General features: G+C 44.1%; 1 protein-coding gene across 2 annotated transcripts in view; it reads right to left on the bottom strand.

Annotated features, from left to right (window-relative positions):
- The window catches only part of TAF15 (TATA-box binding protein associated factor 15), a 329,472-nt gene that overhangs the window by 195,097 nt on the left and 111,349 nt on the right, over nt 1-23,026 (bottom strand). For both annotated transcript variants that reach the window (XM_030185658.1, XM_030185659.1), the window contains one exon: nt 2,560-2,693. In XM_030185658.1, the coding sequence (XP_030041518.1) occupies nt 2,560-2,693 (134 nt within the window). The remainder of the gene's footprint in view (nt 1-2,559; nt 2,694-23,026) is intronic.

Below are 23,026 nucleotides of genomic sequence, written 5' to 3'. Positions count from 1 at the left end.
CCTGTTTGACTTTCTCTCCAAAAATGTTATCCGCAAGGCAAGGCGAGTCCGCAATCCGCTGCTGGATTCTATTCTCCAGGTCGGAGGCACGCAGCCATGAGAGCCTGCACATCACCACACCTTGAGCAGCGGCCCTGGACGCAACATCAAAGGTGTCATACACCCCTCTGGCCAGGAATTTTCTGCACGCCTTCAGCTGCCTGACCACCTCCTGAAAGGGCTTGGCTTGCTCAGGGGGGAGCGCATCAACCAAGCCCGCCAACTGCCGCACATTGTTCCGCATGTGTATGCTCGTGTAGAGCTGGTAAGACTGGATTTTGGCCACGAGCATAGAAGAATGGTAGGCCTTCCTCCCAAAGGAGTCTAAGGTTCTAGAGTCCTTGCCCGGGGGCGCCGAAGCATGCTCCCTAGAACTCTTAGCCTTCTTTAGGGCCAGATCCACAACTCCAGAATCATGAGGCAACTGAGTGCGCATCAGATCTGGGTCCCCATGGATCCGGTACTGGGACTCGATCTTCTTGGGGATGTGGGGATTAGTTAAAGGCTTGGTCCAGTTCGCAAGCAATGTCTTTTTTAGGACATGGTGCAAGGGAACAGTGGACGCTTCCTTAGGTGGAGAAGGATAGTCCAGGAGCTCAAACATTTCAGCCCTGGGCTCGTCCTCCACAACCACCGGGAAGGGGATGGCCGTAGACATCTCCCGGACAAAGGAAGCAAAAGACAGACTCTCAGGAGGGGAAAGCTGTCTTTCAGGAGAGGGAGTGGGATCGGAAGGAAGACCCTCAGACTCCTCGTCAGAGAAATATCTGGGGTCTTCTTCCTCTTCCCACGAGGCCTCACCCTCGGTGTCAGACACAAGTTCACGGACCTGTGTCTGCAACCGTGCCCGACTCGACTCCGTGGAGCCACGTCCACGATGGGGGCGTCGAGAGGTAGACTCCCTCGCCCGCATCGGCGAAGCTCCCTCCGCCGACGTAGTTGGGGAGCCTTCCTGGGAGGCGACGGCAGCCGGTACCGCACGCGGCACCGACGCCGGAGACCTCACCTCGGGCGATGGGCCAGCCGGCGCCACGCTCGACGGTACTGGTGGCGCAAGCACCGCCGGTACCGGAGGGGTAGGGCGCAGCAGCTCTCCCAGAATCTCTGGGAGAACGGCCCGGAGGCTCTCGTTCAGAGCGGCTGCAGAGAAAGGCATGGAGGTCGATGCAGGCGTCGACGTCAGAACCTGTTCCGGGCGTGGAGGCTGTTCCGGGCTGTCCAGAGTGGAGCGCATCGACACCTCCTGAACAGAGGGTGAGCGGTCCTCTCAGTGCCGATGCCTGCTGGGTGCCGACTCCTTCGGCGACCCAGAGCTCTCGGTACCGACATGGGAAGGGGACTGGTGACAATGCTTCTTCGACTTCTTGGGACGAAGCATGTCACCGGAGCTTCCCGGTACCGACGAGGAGGACGTAGAATCCAGCCGTCGCTTCCTCGGGGCCGAGATCGAAGAAGGTCGGTCTCGGGGGGGCTGTACCGCAGGAGCCCTCAGGGTAGGGGGAGACCCACCCGAAGGCTCACCGCCACCAGCAGGGGAATGGACAGCCCTCACCTGCACTCCAGACGAAGCACCACCGTCCGACGACATCAGCAGACGAGGTCCCGGTACCACCGACGTCGATGCAGCTGTCCGATGTCTCGGCGCCGATGCAGAGGGCCGATGCCTCGATGCACTCGATGCAGTAGCCGCCGAGGTTGAAGGTCTGGACGCTGAAGACGTCGATGCACTCGATACCCCCGGTGCCGATGCCGATGAAGAGCCCGAGAACAAAATGTTCCACTGGGCTAACCTCGCTACCTGAGTCCGCCTTTGCAAAAGGGAACACAGACTACAGGCCTGAGGGCGGTGCCCAGCCCCCAGACACTGAAGACACGACGCGTGCCTGTCAGTGAGCGAGATTACCCGGGCGCACTGGGTGCACTTCTTGAAGCCGCTGGAAGGCTTCGATGTCATGGGCGGAAAAATCACGCCGGCGAAATCGAAAGACGAAATGGCGAAATTTGGCACAGAAAAAAAGGGAAATTTCGACCGGGGCCTAAGTAAGGCCTACCCCGACGACGAAAGAAAACTTAACGGGGCGAAAAAAACTCGAAGTAGAGGAAAGGAAAAACCAAGAATGGTTAATCCAAACAATTTCTGGATTTCTCACAGAAAAGGTCGAAAAACGACGCGCGAGGCTGACTTTTCGGGGCACGAACGGTAAAGCACAACCGTACCGAGCGCGGAGAAAAGAAGACTGGCCGGCACAAGCCGGTTTCGGGCGGGAAGACGGCCGCGCATGCGCGGTGCGCATTGGCGCGCGAGGACTAGCAAAGGCCTTTGCTAGTGAAGATTCCGATTGGAGGGGCTGCCGTGGACGTCACCCATCAGTGAGAACAAGCAGCCTGCTTGTCCTCGGAGAAAAATAGGTTAACTTGCTTAATGCACAGAATTTCAGCTGCCTATAAGTAGAACTTCAGACAAGCTGAGACTAGAAAATATAGCTATTCTTACAGCAATTAACGAGACTCAAGACTTACCATGTGAGCTGTGGCTATAGTTATCTCTCTGCGACAGATATGACGATGACTGACTGTATGACTCTTGCTGCTGGCCACAGCTTGGTTGCAGACCACCATGACTGGATTGCTGGTCATATGATGGGACTCTTCCACTACAGATGAAACAAAACCCATGGAAATTATTCCATTACAAAGCTGGACAACAAACCCTCTGTACTTGTTCAAAATTAGTTAGAAACCTAAGCAAAAGTTCCCAAAAGGTTGTCATATCATTAGCTAATTAAATTGTCCTCTAACATTGCTTCTGTTTTTCTGGTCTGAATGTGTGACATTTTCAGAAGCAATCAAACAAGAAAAACTTTGAGGAAAACAAACAAAAAAACAAAAAAAAAACACAACGTACTTCTCCAATTCGACATGTCTAGTGCATTTGACATGGTCAATCATAATATATTACTAAGACTCCTAGATTACTTCGGGATTGGTGGAAATATAGCATTTGACATGATCATAATATATTACTAAGACTCCTAGATTACTTCGGGATTGGTGGAAATATACTCAATTGGATCAAAGGCTTCCTAACTACCAGAACATACCAAGTGAAATATACATCCCCTTCAAAAATGATTTGTCAGAAATCACCAACAAAATTAACCTTGGCTTGCATACCATAAACTCATGGGCAAATGCATTCCAACTCAAACTCAATACAGAAAACACACACTGCCTCATTCTCTCATCTCGCTGCCATTCAAACATACCCACAAGCCTAATCACCCCTGACTATACCCTCCCTATTTTAGAAAATCTGAAAATCCTGACACTTGAGAGCCAAATTAACTTTAAAATCAAGAAAATGTTCCACTCAATGTGGAAACTCAAACGAGTAAAACCGTTCTTCCCGAGGGCAATATTTTGCAATCTGGTACAATCAATTGTCTTAAGCCATGCCGACTACTGCAATGGAATTTATGTTGGATGCAAAGAAAATCTTATAAAGCTTCAGACTGCTCAAAACACGGCAGCCAGGCTTGTATTTGGAAGATCGCGATTCGAAAGTGCCAAACCCCTTCGTGAAAAGTTACATTGGTTCCCAAAGAACGTATTACTTTTAAAATCTGTACCTTAGTCCATAAAATTATCTATGGTGATGCCCCAGGATATATGTCTAACCTCATAGACCTGCCAACCAGAAAACTACTTACTTAAATCTCCGCCACCCTAGTTGCAAAGGACTCAAGTACAAATCTATTCATGGATCCAGTTTCTCATATATAAGCACACAACTCTGAAATACACTTCCAAAAGCCGTGAAAACCACGTACGACCACCTCAACTTCCGGAAATCACTAAAGACCAACCTGTTCGAAAAGGCATATCCCACTGACCCAACTTAAGTACCTGAACCCAGCAACATAAAGATACCTAAACTTGTAATGAACACTATGAACTTTACATAACTTCCCTCTCTATGATTCCCTGTGTCTGTACATACCTATTAAAAACTAACCTCACTCTGTATTTGTTTCTTCACCATAGGTAGCTATCACCTTACAGTATTATGTAAGCCACATTGAGCCTGCAAATAGGTGGGATAATGTGGGGTACAAACGTAACAAATAAATAAACTATTATAAATACAAACAGTCTCTGACTTCTAGGGAATTTTGAGGAAAAAAAACAAACATTTCTAACAGTGGCCAAGCCAGGTGACAAGTACCTGGTAGAATCCCAAAAAGCAACAAGGTTCCATGTTATTTAGCCTCGGGGATAAGTATTAGCTTTCCCCAGGTCTAACTGAATGGTTTATAGACACTGCCTCTACGAATTTGTCCAAACTTTTTTCTTTAAAACCAAACTGCACTGTTTTTACTACATCTTCTGGCAATGAGTTCCAGAGCTTGACTATGTATTGAGCAAAAAGAGAAATCATCTTATTTGCTTTAGAAGTATTACTACAGAATTTTGGTATCCTCTAGTCTTTGTACTTCTTGAAAGAACAAAAATTTACATTCCACTCAACTCAGGATTCTGCAGACCTCTATCACGGTCATACCGGGGTACAAAGTATATCGTAGTGATAGGGTGGACCGGACTGGTGGAGGGGTAGCATTGTATATTAACGAGAGCCTTGACTCAGATAGATTACAAATTCAGCAGGACACAAATCACACCCTTGAATCATTGTGGGTTGAAATTCCATGTATAAAAGGGAAAAGGACGGTGATAGGAGTGTACTACCGTCCGCCTCGCCAGGATAAGCAGGTAGACGCAGAAATGATAAAAGAAATCAGAGACGCAAGCAAAATGGGCAATGTGATAATAATGGGTGATTTCAATTATCCAAATATAGACTGGGTAAATGTAACATTGGCACACGCTAGAGAGGTACAATTCCTTGATGAAATCAAGGATAGCTTTATGGAGCAGCTGGTGCAGGAGCCGACGAGAGAAGGAAAAATTCTAGACTTGGTCCTTAGTGGAGCGCATGATCTGGTGAGGGACATTATGGTACTGGGGCCGCTTGATAACAGTGATCATAATATGATCAGTTTTGATATCGACCTTGAAGTAACTATACACAGGAAGGCAAATACATTAGCGTTTAACTTTAAAAAAGGAGACTATGATAAAATGAGAAGAACAGTGGAAAAAAAACGTAGGGGGGCAACTGAGAGGGTAAAAACTGCACAACAGGCATGGACGCTGTTCAAAAATACCATCCTGGAGGCCCAGGCCAAACATATTGCACTAATTAGAAAAAAGACGGAACTCCAAAAGACAGCTGGCCTGGTTGAAAAGTGAGGTGAAGGAAGCTATTAGGGCTAAAAGAAATGCCTTCAGAAAATGGAAGAAGGAACTGTCTGAAAATAACAAGCAGCAGCATAAGGAGTGTCAAAGCAAATGCAAGGTGCAGATAAAGAAGGTCAAGAGGGATTACAAAAAAAAAGATAGCATTAGAGGCAAAAAAGCATAGTAAAACATTTTTCGGTATATTAAGTACAGAAGTGTGGTAGCCGTGTTAGTCCACTCTTAAAGGTTATCAATAGAAATCAAACATGGAAAAGAAAATAAGATGATACCTTTTTTATTGGACATAATACATTTCTTGATTAGCTTTCGAAGGTTGCCATTCTGCGTCAGATCGGAAATAAGCAAATGTAGTAGCAGATAGTATATATAAGAGAAACATCAAAGCATTAACTTTGACAGTCTGACAGAGTGGGAGGGTGGGGGTATGCATGGGGACATCAAAGCATTTCATTGATATTCTAACAGGATGGTGTGGGAAGGTGAGAGGAGGGTGATAACAGAGAAATAAACATCTCTCGGTGTCGGAAATGATATTTCAAGCGGACGAGTCGGAGAAACTTACTGACTTCACGGTAAACCTGGAGGACGTAATGGGGCAGTTCGGCAAACTGAAGAGTAGCAAATCTCCTGGACCGGATGGTATTCATCCTAGAGTACTGATAGAACTGAAAAATGAGCTTGTGGAGCTACTGCTAGTGATATGCAATTTATCCTTAAAATCAAGCGTGGTACCGGAAGATTGGAGGGTGGCCATTGTAACGCCCATTTTTTAAAAAGGTTCCAGGGGAGATCCAGGAAATTATAGACCGGTGAGTCTGACGTCAGTGCCGGGGAAAATGGTAGAGGCTATTAAAAACAAAATCATAGAGCACATCCGAGGACATGGATTACTGAGACCGAGTCAGCACAGCTTTTGTGGGGGGAAATCTTGCCTGACCAATTTACTTCAATTCTTTGAAGGAGTAAACAAACGTGGACAAAGGGGAGCCGGTTGATATTGTGTATCTGGATTTTCAAAAGGCGTTTGACAGGGTACCTCATGAAAGGCTACAGAGGAAATTGGAGGGTCATGGGATAGGAGGAAAAGTCCTATTGTGGATTAAAAACTGGTTGAAGGATAGGAAACAGAGAGTGGGGTTAAATGGGCAGTATTCACAATGGAAAAGGGCAGTTAGTGGGGTTCCTCAGGGGTCTGTGCTAGGACTGCTGCTGTTTAATAAATTTATAAATGATTTAGAGATGGGAGTAACTAGCGAGGTAATTAAATTTGCTGATGACACAAAGTTATTCAAAGTCGTTAACTCGCGACAGGTTGGTGGAGGGGTAGCATTGTATGTTAAGGAGGGCCTTGAATCAAATATGTTGAAAACTCTGCAAGAAACAAAACACTTCTTGGAATCCCTGTGGATTGAAATTCCATGTGTAAAGGGGAAAAGGAAAGTGATAGGAGTGTACTACCGTCCGCCTGGCCAGGATAAACAGACGGATGTAGAAATGCTTTCGGAAATTAGGGAGGCTAACAAACTGGGCAACACGATAATAATTTCAATTACCCTGATATTGACTAGGTAAATGTAACATCGGGGCATGCTAGGGAGGTAAAATTCCTTGACAAAATCAAGGATTGCTTTATGGAGCAGCTGGTACAGGAGCCAAAAAGAGAAGGAAAAAATTTCAGACCTAATCCTTAGTGGAACGCATGATCTGGTACGGGAGGTAATGGTGATGGGGCCGCTTGGTAATGGTGATCATAATATGATCAGATTTGATATTAGCTTTGGAGTAAGTATGCACAGGAAATCCAATATGTTAGCATTTAACTTTCAAAAAGGAGACTATGATAATACGAAAACAGTGGGGGGGGGAGACTTAGAGGAGCAGCTGTGAGGGTCTTAAATCTACATCAGGCGTGGACGCTGTTCAAAAATACCATCCTGGAAGCCCAGCCCAAATATATTCCATGTGTTAAAAAAGGAGGGAGGAAGACCAAACGACAGCCAGCATGGTTAAAAAGTGAGGTGAAGGAAGCTATTAGAGCTAAAAGAAAATCCTTCGGAAAATGGAAGAAGGAGCTGACAAATTAATAAGGAATAGCATAAGGAATGTCAAGTCAAATGCAAACCGCTGATAAGGAAGGCAAAAAGGGACTTTCAAAAAACAACACTGCGTTGGAGGCAAAAATATATAGTAAAATTATTTTTTTAGGTATATAAAAAACCAAGAAGCCAGCAAAAGAATCAGTTGGACAAAAGCCATAGCGAAGAGATTAAATGAATTCATTGCTTCGGTCTTCACTGAGGAAGACTTGGGAGAGATACCGGTGCCAGAAATGATATTCGAAGCTGACAAGTCGGAGAAACAATGAAATCTCTATAAACCTAGAGGATGTAATGGAGCAATTTAACCAATTGAAGAGTATCAAACCTCCTGGACCAGATGGTATTCATCCCAGAGAACTGATAGAATTGAAAAATGAACTAGCAGAACTATTGTTAGTAATATGTAATTTATCTTTAAAATCAAGCATGGTACCAGAAGATTGGAGGGTAGCCCATGTAACGCCAATATTTTAAAAAGGTTCCAGAGGGGCTCCGGGAAATTACAGATCTAAAAGGGTTCCATATCCAGCAGACAGCCAAGACCTGTCGCTTCTTTCTCTATAACATCAGCAAAATTCGCCCTCTCTCTCTGAGAACACCACCTGAACTCTCGTCCACTCTCTCATTACCTCTCGCCTTGACTACTGCAACCTACTCCTCACTGGCCTCCCACTTAGCCATCTATCCCCTCTTCAATCTGTTCAGAACTCTGCTGCACGTCTTATCTAACGCCTGGACCAATATGCTCATATCACCCCTCTCCTCAAGTCACTTCACTGGCTTCCGATCAGGTACCGCATACAGTTCAAGCTTTTTTTTTTTTTTTTTGTTACATTTGTATCCCGCGCTTTCCCACTCATGGCAGGCTCAATGCGGCTTACTTGGGGCAATGGAGGGTTAAGTGACTTGCCCAGAGTCACAAGGAGCTGCCTACTAACCTACGAATGCACTCAATCTGCAGCCCCTCATTACCTCTCTACCCTTATCTCCCCTTACGCCCCTACCCAAAACCTGCGCTCACAGGACAAATCCCTCCTCTCTGTACCCTTCTCCACCACCGCCAGCTCCAGGCTCCGCCCTTTCTGTCTCGCCTCTCCCTATGCTTAGAATAAACTTCCTGAGCCCATACGCCAAGCCCCCTCCCATCTTCAAATCCTTGCTCAAAGCCCACCTCTTCAATGTCGCCTTCGGCACCTAACCATTATACCTCTATTCAGTAAATCTAGACTGCCCCAAGTTGATTGACTGCACATTTTGTCCATTAGATTGTAAGCTCCTTTGAGCAGGGACTGTCCTTCTTTGTTAAACTGTACAGCACTGCGTAACCCTAGTAGCGCTTTAGAAGTGTTAAGTAGTAGTAGTAGGGATCCAGGAAATTACAGACCAGTGAACCTGACTTCGGTGCCGGGAGCAATGGTAGAGACTATTATAAAGAACAAAATTGGAGGGATCACGTGATGGACTGAGAGAGGACGTGGTTTCTCTGTCTGGTCCCCCAGCCAGCCAAAAAACAGCCTAAACCCGCGAACAAATTGGTACAAATTAAATAGAATAAATCGAAGTGTATGGACCTCTATGTAACAAGAGGAGAAAAGCCGATGCCCGGGAGAGCGGCCAAGAAAGAGATGGAAAAACGTGGAGCCGGAGAGTCCAAGATGGCACTCAGTCCAACAGCAGCGTCCCCGCCACTGTTTACACCACCTCAACTGATTCAGCTTACAGAAGCGGTAAAGATGGCGATGGCTCAAATCTCTGAACAACTCTCTAGTGTGGAGACCTTGTTAGAGGACACGACTCTGCGAACAGGAGAATTGGGGGGACACATTTCAACAATGGAGGACGTGGAGACCCGGACCCAGGCAACAATACAAGAGCTACAAAAGGCCTTAAAAGCACAAGCGCAACAGTTGGACAACTTGGAAAATAGGTCGCGAACATCAAACTTGCGGATCATTGGAATTCCAGAGACGATTCCAGACCACTCGTTGCCTACATTACTGGAGTGATGGATTTAACGAGTTTGCATTGTCGGACAGTGTGGGCCCCCCTCTGCCTTGAGAGGGCACATAGAATCGGTCGTAAAATTACCGACTGGAACCGCTCGCGAATGGTGATAATAAAGGTCCACAATTTTGTCCACAAAGCAGAAATACTGTGTGGAGCACGGCTAAAATGGGACAAGTTAAACTACGAAGGGGCCAATGTGAAAATCTTCCAAGATTACTCGGCAGCATTACAGGAGACTCCGAGATCATTTGGGCCTATCTGCAACAGCCTGGCAGATAAGAAACAGAGATTTATGCTAAACTACCCAGCTCAGCTTAAAATCCTTATGAATGGCATTTGGAGGACATTTCAAACGCCACAAGAGGTGCAGGAACTTTTTAAAGATCTACCTGCTTTTGAGACAACTAACACGTGAACTGCAGAACTTTATGAGTGAAAATAAGTAAGTTTGGTAACTAAATACGTAGGCTGCACAACAGTAAAGTATCTGGGTGTGGATCATAAATGAAGGAAGGAATGCTGTTATATGTTATCAATGTAAAAACCTAAGGAATCATAGCTCCAATAAGATTCAGTTGGGCTGGGTAAAGAGCTGGGAACGAAAAGGTTACAAGGCTGGAGGACGGGAATCATCATATTACGATCTCTTCCTCGAATCCTGATGAGGCGGGAGAGAGGAAAGGAGTACTTGGGGGGGGGGGGGGGGCGGAGGAAATGTTTGCAAGTGACCAAGAGAAGGGGTTGGGACTCTCTGGGGGAGGTAGGGGATCCGGGTGGAGCTGGGCGCTAGGATCCCCACCATTAAGTACACCACGAGGTAGGAACGTTGAGGGGGGGAGACATGGCGCAGGTTAAGAAGACTCGATTTATAACCTGGAATGTGGGCAGAATATCAACTCCGATTAAAAGAGACGCGATTAATGGACGAAGAGCACCAAAAACTGAAGCGGGAATGGTTGGGGGAAGTGCATGCAGCATCAGAGGAGGGGCGGCATAGAGGAGTGGCTATATTAGTGCATAAAGGCCTGGCAGTGAAATCTAAGTTGATTACAAAAGACCCCCTAGGTCACTATGCCTTGGTACATCTATGGTTACAGAATTCAGAACTTCTCGTGGTAGCTATCTATGTGCCTAATACTTATGACCAAAAATTTTACAATCATCTGATACAATTGTGCAACCCTTACCCAAACCTTCAATTACTGATCCTGGGCGACTTTAATATGGTGGCAGACCCCTTATTGGACTGCTCAGAGCCCAGGAAAGCACATAGAGGGCCAAGATCTAAAGCGTTGCCCCTATTTATGAACTCTTTAAACACAGTGGACGCATGGTGTATTCTTCATCCGGAGGGAGCAGGATTTTACCCATTTATCCAGGGCCCATGGAACCTGGTCCCATATTGACTAGTAGACAAGAGATTGTTCCCAAGAGTGCGGGCTGTAGAAATAGGGCCAGAAGTAGTCTCGGATCATGCCTGGTGTGGCTAGATTTGGCGGCACCAGGGTTCTATCAGGGACAAGTGGGGTGGCGATTTCCTTCTTATCTCTACGAAAATAGAGAATTCAGAGAGCACATTCAGAGAGCACTATTTTAGTCAGTTATATAACCCTCACAAAATGAGAGAAGGGACAGAACTGGAGGACTATTTAACTTCAGCAGGGTTATCACGTTTAGAATCACAAGAAGTGCAGGCATTGAACGTTCCAATCACAGGCAAAGATGTACAAGATACGATTAAATCCTTACCCAGACGTTCGGCCCCGGGCCCTGATGGGTTCACGAGTGAATTCTATAAAATGCTGCCCCCCACAGCATTAGCAGCGCTGCACGCATACCTAAAGGAGGTGGTAGAGGAGGGAGAGTTTCCCCCTCACGCCAACTCTGCACTTATAACCCTACTCCCTAAGCCGGGACGGCCCGAGGATAGAGCAGAATCCTACCGATCAATTTCTTTATTGAACTTGGATGTTAAGATCCTAGCCAAAATACTAGCAAACCGGTTGGCGAACTGCTTACCGAGAGAGAGAGAGAGAAAGAATTTTAAGCAAGCAGGACCTAGTTTAGTATTAAGAGGGGAATAAAAAGGGAGAGAGAGAGAGAAAAGCAAGCATCATTAACTAGTTGCCAAAGTGTACAAACCCTTTTCCCATATTTTTAATCTGAAAATTTCTCTAGAAATAGGCATTTTTCCCATAGTTTTAAACAAACTTTTTCTAGAGGTAGAAACTAAACAGCCAAAAACTCTTGTTCTAAAAGGCAGTTATTTTCTGTAACTTGGCTGTTGGAGAGGTAGCTCATCCAGCGACCTCAATTAATTGTTAATTAAGGTGTGGGGAAGTAGAATACTTGCATAGGTTGCCGAGTCAGCTTCAAAGAGCCTGTTTAAAAGAGGGCCCTTAGATTCAAAACTATATAAAGAGCAAAGGTCCCACTAAACTTTCTTTCTGAGCAGTTCTGAGAGAAGAAAACATTTCTCTGGTAAGTGAGCGCTATTTTGCTTTGTGCTTTGGGACTTAAAGACTGAGGTTTAAAGGAGGAATTGTAGGTTAGTGTTAGACAAAATAAAAATATAAAAAGCAAATTTTATCAACTAATCTCCAGAGTCTTTTCCACTTAGTTTTAAAAACTTTGTACCACAGCATTAACAGACTGAATCTAACAGGCACTGCAGGATCTAGTTTAGGAGGCTAACCAGTGGGACACTGTCATACCGGGGTACAAATTATATCACAGTGATAGGGTGGATCGAATTGGTGGAGGGGTAGCATTGTATATTAATGAGAGCCTTAAATCAAATAGATTGAAAATTCTGCAGGAAACAAAACACTTCTTGGAATCACTGTGTATTGAAATTCCATGTGTAAAGGGGAAAAGGATAATGATAAGAGTGTACTACCGTCCGCCTGGCCAGGATGAACAGACGGATGCAGAAATGTTAAAGGAAATTAGGGACGCAAACAAACTGGGCAACACAATAATAATGGGTGATTTCAATTACCCCAATATTGACTGGGTAAATGTAACATCGGGACACACTAGGGAGGTAAAATTCCTTGATGAAATCAAGGACAGCTTTATGGAGCAGCAGGTACAGGAGCCAACGAGAGAAGGAAAAATTCTAGACCTAGTCCTTAGTGGATCGCATGATCTGGTGCGGGAGGTAATGGTGCTGGGGCCGCTTGATAACAGTGATCATAATATGATCGGATTTGATATTTATTTATTTATTGCATTTGTATCCGACATTTTCCCACCTATTTGCGGGCTCAGTGTGGCTTACAATACCTTGTGAAGGATGGAAATACATTGTTACAGTACGATTATGGGTTACATTGTGAGGAGTTATGGGAAGACAAAGTCAAGTCAAAAATCGTGAGGGCGTGGAAACCATGTGAAGTTACAGTGGGGAAAAGATAGGCGATAGAACAATTTCAAGAGAACATAGGGTATAACATTGTATCTGTGGGTGGAGTTTGAAGTGTGGTGACAATGCGGGGTAAGAGAAGTTCAGAAGGGAGTGTATTGATGCATTTCTATTAGTATGTATGGACTTCATATGTTTTGATCCTTACAATAAATTTTCTCGAAGAGATGAGTCTTCAGTTGTTTGCGGAAGTCGGTTAATTCGTAGATCATTTTCAGGTTGCGTGGTACTGTATTCCAGAACTGCGTGCTCATATAAGAGAAGTTGATGCATGCAATACTTTGTATTTTATGCCTTTGCAATTAGGGAAGTGGAGATTGAGGAAGGTTCTGGATGATCTTTTAGCGTTTCTGGGTGGCAGGTCTATTAAGTCAGACATGTATGCAGGGGCTTTGAAGTAAGTATATATAGGAAATCAAATACGTTAGCGTTTAACTTTAAAAAAGGAGACTATGATAAAATGAGAAGAACGGATGTAGCAAATCAAGGGTTCGGATATTGCTTTAAAGATTGTTTATTCACACATCAATAGGTACACACACATTACATAACACTCTTACGTAGTTCACACACACATCACCACAGGATTGTAGCCTTCATCTGATTGTTTTGAAAAGCTAAAGGTGGACAAAGCATGGGACCGGACGGGATCCACCCCAGGATATTGAAGGAGCTCAGAGGTTTTGGCGGGTCCTCTTAAAGATTTGTTTAATATATCCTTGCAGACGGGAAAGGTTCCGAGGGATTGGAGAACGGCAGAGGTGGTTCCTCTTCACAAAAGTGGTGATAGGGAAGAAGCTGGAAACTACAGGCTGGTAAGCCTCACTTCGATTATTGGAAAAGTAATGGAAGCGATGCTGAAGGAAAGGATAGTGAATTTCCTAGAAGCCAATAAGTTGCAAGATCCGAGATAACATGGTTTTACGAAAGGGAAATCATGCCAAACGAATCTCATTGAGTTCTTTGATTGGGTGACGGGAGAATTGAATCAGGGACGAGCTATGGACATAATCTACTTAGATTTCAGCAAAGCTTTTGACACGGTTCCCCACAGGAGGCTCTTAAATAAACTGGATGGGCTGAAGATAGGACCTGAAGTGGTGAACTGGATTAGGAACTGGTTGACGGACAGACGCCAGAGGGTGGTGGTGAATGGAATTCGCTCGGAGGAGGGAAAGGTGAGTAGTGGAGTGCCTCAGGGATCATTGCTGGGGCCGATTCTGTTCAATATATTTGTGAGTGACATTGCCGAAGGGTTAGAAGGTAAAGTTTGCCTATTTGCGGATGATACTAAGACCTGTAACAGAGTGGACACCCGGGAGGGAGTGGAAAACATGAAAAAGGATCTGAGGAAGCTAGAAGAATGGTCTAAGGTTTGGCAATTAAAATTCAATGCGAAGAAATACAAAGTGATGCACTTAGGGAATAGAAATCCACGGGAGACGTATGTGTTAGGCGGGGAGAGTCTGATAGGTACGGGCGGAGAGAGGGATCTTGGGGTGATAGTATCTGAGGATTTGAAGGCGGTGGCCATAGCTAGAAGGTTGTTAGGCTGTATAGAGAGAGGTGTGACCAGTAGAAGAAAGGGGGTGTTGATGCCCCTGTATAAGTCGTTGGTGAAGCCCCACCTGGAGTATTGTGTTCAGTTTTGGAGGCCATATCTTAAGGATGTAAAAAGAATTGAAGCGGTGCAAAGAAAAGCTACGAGAATGGTATGGGATTTGCGTTACGTATGAGGAGAGACTTGCTGAACTAAACATGTATACTCTGGAGGAAAGGAGAAACAGGGGTGATATGATACAGACCTTCAAATATTTGAAAGGTATTAATCCGCAAACGAACCTTTTCCGGAGATGGGAAGATGGTAGAACGAGAGGACATGAAATGAGATTGAAGGGGGGGCAGACTCAAGAAAAATGTCAGGAAGTATTTTTTCATGGAGAGAGTAGTGGATGCTTGGAATGCCCTCCCACGGAAGGTGGTGAAAATGAAAACGGTAACGGAATTCAAACATGTGTGGGATAAGCATAAAGGAATCCTGTGCCGAAGGAATGGATCCTCAGGAGCTTAGTCAAGATCGGGAGGCGGGGCTGGTGGTTGGAAGGCGGGGATAGTGCTGGGCAGACTTATACGGTCTGTGCCAGAGCCGGTGGTGGGAAGCGGGACTGGTGGTTGGGAGGCGAGGATACTGCTGGGCAGACTTATACGGTCTGTGCCCTGAAGAGCACAGGTACAAATCAAAGTAGGGTATACACAAAAAGTAGCAAATATGAGTTACCTTGTTGGGCAGACTGGATGGACCGTGCAGGTCTTTTTCTGCCGTCTTCTACTATGTAACTATGTTAATTCACACATCAATAGGCACACACATATTACATAACACTCTTATGCAGTATACATACATCACCACAGGATTGTAGCCTTCATCTGAGCCGTAACAGCAATCGGGGAAGCACCGATGACCGCCCAAAGATTCTGCGGGACAATTCCACACTGGAGAGAGGCGTCCCTCAAACCAGGTACAGAGCTATTTGCTACAACGGTGAAAAGAAAACTTAGAGGAACGACTGCGAGGGTCAAAAATTTACATCAGGCGTGGATGCTGTTCAAAAACACCATCCTGGAAGCCCAGGCCAAATATATTCTGCGTATTAAAAAAGGAGGAAGGAAGACCAAACTACAGCTGGCGTGGTTAAAAAGCGAGGTGCAGGAAGCTATTAGAGCTAAAAGAAAATCCTTCAGAAAATGGAAGAAGGAACCGACTGAAAATAATAAGAAATGGCATAAGGAATGTCAAGTCAAATGCAAAGTGCTGATAAGGAAGGCTAAGAGGGACTTCGAAAAAAAAGATTGCGTTGGAGGCAAAAACACATAGTAAAAATTTTTTTAGGTATATGAAAAGCAGGAAGCCGGCAAAAGAATCGGTTGGACCGCTACATGACCGAGGAGTAAAAGGGCGATCAGGGAAGATAAAGCCGTAGCGGAGAGATTAAATGAATTCTTTGCTTCGGTCACTGAGGAAGATTTGGGTGGGATACCGGTGCTACAAATGGTATTTGAAGCTGACGAGTCAGAGAAACTTAATGAATTCTCTGTAAACTTGGAGGATGTAATGGGGCAGTTCTACAAACTGAAGAGTAGCAAATCTCCTGGACCAGATGATAATCATCCCAGAGTACTGATGGAACTGAAAAATGAGCTTGCAGAGCTATTGTTAGAAATATGTAATTTATCCTTAAAATAGAGAGTGGTACCGGAAGATTGGAGGGTGTCCAATGTAACGCCGATTTTTAAAAAAGGTTCCAGAGGAGATGCGGGAAATTATAGACCGGTGAGTCTGACTTTGGTGCTGGGCAAAATGGTAGAGACTATTAAGAACAAAATTACAGAGCATATTCAAAAGCATGGATTAATTAGACAAAGCCCACATGGATTTAGAGAAGGGAAATCTTGCCTCACCAATCTACTACATTTCTTGGAAGGGGTGAACAAACATGTGGATAAAGGGGAGCCAGTTGATATTGTGTATCTGGATTTTCAGAAGGTGTTTGACAATCTGGCTTTCGCCCCCTTCATTCAACTGAAACAGCGCTTGCTAAAGTCTCCAATGATCTGTTCCTGGCCAGATCCAAAGGTCTCCATTCTATCCTCATCCTTCTCGATCTGTTGCTTTTGACACTGTTGATCACAGCCCACTCCTTGATATGCTGTCCTCACTTGGATTTCAGGGCTCTGTTCTTTCCTGGTTTTCTTATTATCTCTCCCAGCGTACCTTTAGTGTATACTCTTAGTGGATCCTCTTCTACTTCTATCCCACTGTCAGTTGGTGTACCTCAGGGATCTGTCCTGGGACCTCTTCTTTTCTCCATCTATACTTCTTCCCTTGGTACTCTGATCTCATCCCATGGTTTTCAGTATCATCTTTACGCTGATGACTCCCAGATCTACTTCTCCACACCAGAAATCTCAGCCGAAATCCAGGCCAAAGTATCAGCCTGTCTGTCTGACACTGCTGCCTGGATGTCTCAGCGCCATCTGAAACATGCCCAAGACTGAGCTTCTTATCTTTCCCCCCTAAACCAACCTCTCCTCCTCCCCCATTCTCTATTTCTGTGGATAACACTCCCATCCTTCCTGTCTCATCAGCTCGTAACCTTGGGGTCATCTTCAACTCCTCCCTCTCCTTCTCTGCACATATTCAGCAGACTGCTAAAACCTGTCGTTTCTTTCTCTATAATATCAGCAAAATTCGCCCTTTCCTTTCTGAGCACACTACCAGAACCCTCATCCACACTCTTATCACCTCTCGCTTAGACTATTGCAACTTGCTTCTCACAGGTCTCCCACTTAGCCATCTCTCTCCTCTTCAATCTGTTCAAAATTCTGCTGCATGATTATGCTGCAGTGTCGTTATGCTCATATTAGCCCTCTCATCAAGTCACTTCACTGGCTTCCTATCCGTTTCCGCATACAGTTCAAACTCCTCTTATTGACCAGTAAGTGCATTCACTCTGCAGCTCCTCAGTACCTCTCCACTCTCATCTCTCCCTACATTCCTCCCCGGGAACTCCGTTCACTGGGTAAATCTCTCTTATCTGCACCCTTCTCCTCCACTGCTAACTCCAGACTCCGTTCCTTTTATCTTGCTGCACCTTATGCCTGGAATAGACTTCCTGAGCCAGTACGTCAAGCTCCCATCTCTGGCCGTCTTCAAATCTAAGCTAAAAGCCCACCTTTTTGATGCTGCTTTTAACTCCTAACTCTTGTTCACTTGTTCAGAACCCTTATTTTATCATCATCACTTTAATATTCCCTTATCTCTTGTTTGTCCGTCCTAATTAGATTGTAAGCTCTGTCGAGCAGGGACTGTCTCTTCATGTTCAAGTGTACAGCGCTGCGTACGTCGAGTAGCACTATAGAAATAAGTAGTAGTAGTAAAGTACCTCATGAAAAACTCCAGAGGAAATTAGAGAGTCATGGGATAGGAGGTAGTGTTCTATAGTGGATTAAAAACTGGTTAAAAGATAGAAAACAGAGATTAGGGTTAAATGGTCAGTATTCTCAATGGAGAAGGGTAGTTAGTGGGGTTCCCCAGGGCTCTGTGCTGGGACCGCTGCTTTTTAACATATTTATAAATGACCTAGAGATGGGAGTAACTAGTGAGGTAATTAAATTTGTTGACACAAAGTTATTCAAAGTCGTTACATCGTGGAAGGATTGTGAAAAATTACAAGAGGACCTTGGGAGACTGGGCGATTAAATGGCAGATGACGTTTAATGTGAGCAAGTGCAAAGTGATGCATGTGGGAAAGAGAAACCCGAATTATAGCTACGTCATGCAAGGTTTATTTATTTATTTATTGCATTTGTATCCCACATTTTCCCACCTTTTTGCAGGCTCAGTGTGGCTTACAATAAGATATGAATAATGGAAATACATTTGTTACAACTTGGTTATGGATTACATTGTACAGAGTTATGCGAGACATTCGAATATCATTAGGAATATAACAATGGGACATCAACATAGAAACATTGGAAGGAGACAATGGGAAGCTAAAAGGGCAGTGTTAGACACAAAGACATATGGTGTACATAGTTCCGTGAATAAATGTATGATTGACTGGATTACGGGATGAGGGATCAGAAGTGGATGTATGTTGCATTGATGAACAGTGAGTATGGACTATGTGTTTTGGCTCGTTCCGTAAGTTTTTTCAAACAGGTGAGTCTTCAATAGTTTACGGAAGGAAGCTTGTTCGTTAATCATTCTTAGGTTGCGCGGTAGTGTATTCCAAGACTGCGTGCTCATGTGGGAAAAGGTTGACGCGTGTAGCGTCTTGTATTTCAGGCCCTTGCAAGTAGGGAAGTGGAGGTTGAGGTGTGATTGGGATGATCTTTTAGCGTTTCTGGGTGGTAGGTCTATTAAATCAGACATGTACGCTGGGGCTTCGCCGTAAATGATCTTATGGACTAATGTGCAAACTTTAAAAGTAACGCGTTCCTTAAGTGGAAGCCAATGTAATTTCTCTCGTAGTGGTTTTGCCCTTTCATATCTTGGTTTTCCGAATATGAGTCTGGCTGCTGTGTTCTGGGCTGTTTGAAGTTTCCTCAGTATTTGCTCTTTGCAGCCTGCGTATAGTGAGTTGCAGTAATCCAGATGGCTGAGGACGAGGGATTGCACTAGGCTGCGGAAGACGAATCTTGGAAAGAATGGTCTTATCCTTTTCAATTTCCACATGCAGTAGAACATCTTCTTGGTTATGTTGTTTGCGTGGGTTTCGAGTGTTAAGGTGGCGGTCGATAGTGACTCCAAGGATTTTTAGCGTTTCTGAGATTGGGAGGTTTAGGTTTGGTGTGTTTATCGCGTTGAATTCATTTGTGTTGTATTGGGAGGTGAGTATCAGGCATTGGGTTTTTTCTGCGTTTAATTTCAGGCGAAATGCATCTGCCCATGTGTTCATGATGTGTAGACTTTGATTGATTTCATTGGAGATTTCTTTGGTGTCTTGTTTGAATGGGATGTATATTGTCACATCATCGGCGTATATATATGGGTTGAGGTTATGGTTTGATAGGAGTTTTGCTAAAGGGATCATCATTAGGTTGAATATAGTTGGCGAGAGAGGTGATCCTTGTGGGACTCCACATTCAGGTGTCCATGCCTTGGACGTGGTTGAATTTGATGTGACTTGATACGAACGCAGGGTTAGGAACCCCTTGAACCAGTTCAGGACATTTCCTCCTATGCCAAAGTATTCAAGTATGTGTAATAGGATTCCATGGTCAACCATGTCGAAGGCGCTTGACATGTCAAATTGTAGGAGGAGTATATTGTTGCCAGTTGCAATTATTTGTTTGAATTTGGTCATAAGGGTGACTAATACTGTTTCTGTGCTATGATTCGAACGGAATCCTGATTGGGCATCATGCAGTATTGAATGTTTGTTTAGATAGTTTGTGAGTTGTTTAGTTACCATACCTTCGGTTATCTTGGTTATTAGTGGTATGGATGCTATTGGCCTGAAGTTGGTTATTTCGCTCGTGTTTTTCTTTGTCTCTTTAGGAATTGGGGTGAGTAAGATTTTTCCTTTTTCTTTTGGGAAGAGTCCATTTTGTAGCATGCAGTTTATATGGTTTGTTAGGTCTATTATGAATTGTTGCGGAGCAGATTTCATGAGACTATTTGGGCATATGTCTAGTTTGCAGTTGGATTTGGCATATCTTTTGAGAGTTTTAGAGATGAGGTCTTCTGACAGTAGTTCAAATTCAGTCCAGGTTCTGTCTGCTGGGCGTGTTCCTTCTTCTGGATCTAGACAGTCTAGAAGAGTGGTGTATTCTATAGGGCTGGCGGGTATTTTGTGACGTAATAGTATAATTTTCTCCTTGAAGTATTTCGCAAGGTTGTCGACACTTGGTATATCTTTGCCGTTGGTTGTAACTGGTGTGGTGTCTAACAGTTTGTTCACGAGGTTGAAGAGTTTATGTGTGTCTTTGTAGTTTGGTCCTATTAATGTTTTGTAATGTAGTCTTTTTGTCTGTTTTATGGTATATTTGTATTTTCTCCGAAGTAGTTTCCAGTCGTTTAGTGTTTGTTCGTCTCTCTTTTTGTTCCAAGCTCGTTCTAGTTTCCTGACTCGTGTTTTCAGTTTTTTCAGCTCTTCGGTGAACCATGGATTTGCATTTTTCCTGTGTAATGTTCTGGTTTGGACCGGGGCGATTTTGTCTAATGTTGTTGTACTTATATCGTCCCATTCTTGGAGGAATTGGATGGTGTCAGCGTTTGTAGTCCATTCGTTCTGGTAGATCTGTTGCCAGAATGTTGTGGGGTCTATTTTTCCTCTCGTTGTGTAGGTTGTTTGCTCATGTTTATTGATCGTGTTTAGTTGTGTTTTTCGCCAGCAAAGAGTGACATTTGCTTTATGGTGGTCTGACCACAATGTAGGTGTCCATCTTGTGTCAGTGAGTATGATAGTTGAGTCCGGTTCGAATTTATTCGTTATGATATCTAGTGTGTGTCCTTTTTCGTGAGTTGGTTGCATGTTGGGTGTTTGCAGATCCCAGAGTTTTAGGAATTCTTTGAATTCTCGTGTACTTGGTAAGGTGTCATCTTCTAGGTGTAAGTTGATGTCGCCTAGTATAAAGGATGTTTGAGGCTGATACGCAGGTATTCGAGATGAAATCCATGAGTTGTGTTTGGGTGTCTTGCCATTTTCCTGGTGGCCTGTAGAATAGGATTGTGTTAAGGTGTCCTATTAGGCTTGGATGGTTGATTCTTGTCGATGCAATTTCAAGTTGTGGTGAGGTGGATTCGCCCGTGATTGTGATGGTGAATTCAGGTTTGTATATTATAGCTATTCCGCCTCCTCTTTTTTTTCCATTTCTTGTCCAGTGCGTGATTTTGTATTCTGGTGGGCACGTTTCTAAGATGGCGGGATCTGTGGGACTATGGAACCAGGTTTCTGTGATAAATAGGAGGTCTAATTTGTCTGTGATGATCCAATCTAGTATGTCTACTGAGTTGCTTACTGCTGATCTTGCATTAATGTATCCTAGTTGGATTGAGTGATATGGTTCCAAGGTGGGGTGTGATGTGTTTATTTTTATTAGTTGTCTGTTTCTTCGGTAATTGAATTTGTTGTTGACATTGTTTTCCTCATTTTGTCGGTGGTGTTCATATCCGGAGATTATTCCAGTTGGTTGGTTGTTGTGTCTTTGATTTTGTAGGTTGTTAAAAGGTTGTGCATAGGATTGGTGAGATGTAAGTGGGTTGTTATGGTTGTTTTGGGCGTGCATTGTGTGTATGTGAGTGTTATGCGATTCCACGTTAGGAGTCACCGACCAAGAAAGGGATCTAGACGTGGTCGTTGATGATACGTTGAAACCTTCTGCTCAGTGTGCTGCTGCAGCCAAGAAAGCAAATAGAATGTTAAATATTATTAGGAAAGGAATGGAAAACAAAAATTAGGATGTTATAATGCCTTTGTATCGCTCCATGGTGCGACCGCACCTCGAACATTGTGTTCAATTCTGGTCGCCGCATCTCAAAAAAGATATTAGGAAAGGAATGGAAAACAAAAATGAGGATGTTATAATGCCTTTGTATCGCTCCATGGTGCGACCACACCTCGAACATTGTGTTCAATTCTGGTCACCGCATCTCAAAAAAGATATAGTGGAATTAAAAAAGGTGCAGAGAAGGGTGACGAAAATGATAAAGGGGATGGGACGACTTGCCTATAAGGAAAGGCTAAAGCAGCTAGGGCTCTTCAGCTTGGAGAAAAGGCGGTTGAGGGGAGATATGATAGAGATGATAGAGATGATAGAGATGTTTGTTCACGCTTTCCAAAAATACTAGGACTAGGGGGCATGCGATGAAGCTACAATGTAGTAAATTTAAAACGAATCGGAGAAAATTTTTGTTCACTCAACGTGTAATTAAACTCTGGAATTCGTTGCAAGAGAATGTGGTAAAAGCAGTTAGCTTAGCGGAGTTTAAAGAAGGTTTGGATGGCTTCTTTTTCTTTTTTTTAATCACATTTACAACTTTACACGATAATCATGTTTAGTAATACAATGAAAAATTAGAGAGTATAACTTTAAGAAATAGTAAATAAAGACAATTTTAAAAATCTAGTTTCCCATTTCCTTAGACCACAATCGAAAGTTGAGAGGCGTGTTTAACATAAGGAGATCAAAAAGAAGAACAGAAAAACTTATATAGCTAAATGGCCTGGTCTGAAATGCCCTCTTATATTTAATAGTTCATCAGTTGTTTACTTTTACTCTTTTGGCAAGTTGGACAGTTTTTTCATTTCAAGAAAACTTTTTAAATGCCCTGGTTCATAAAAAACATACTTATCTCTCTATATAAAAGGCAACACCAACGTTCTATGAAGCCTCCAGCCGGAAGTGTGAAGGGGGCGAGATATCCGGTTTCCCTATGAGTGTCTGCCCCGCCCTCTCTGTAACACAGTCAGTGAAGGAAAACAGCAGAGCACGAAATCAAATCGCTGGCTCTGTAACAGTGAAGGACTCAGAGGGGGGAGGGGAGAGAGGCCAGGGACACACACACTCCCACATGCACACAGAAGAAAAAACATTGCTAGCCCCCGTTTCATTTGCATCAGAAACG

This window comes from Microcaecilia unicolor, chromosome 13 (genome assembly GCF_901765095.1).
Source record: "Microcaecilia unicolor chromosome 13, aMicUni1.1, whole genome shotgun sequence".
Taxonomy (NCBI): Eukaryota; Metazoa; Chordata; class Amphibia; order Gymnophiona; family Siphonopidae; genus Microcaecilia; species Microcaecilia unicolor.
Note: the sequence above shows the minus strand (reverse complement) of the source record. Positions and strands in the feature narration are given on the sequence as shown.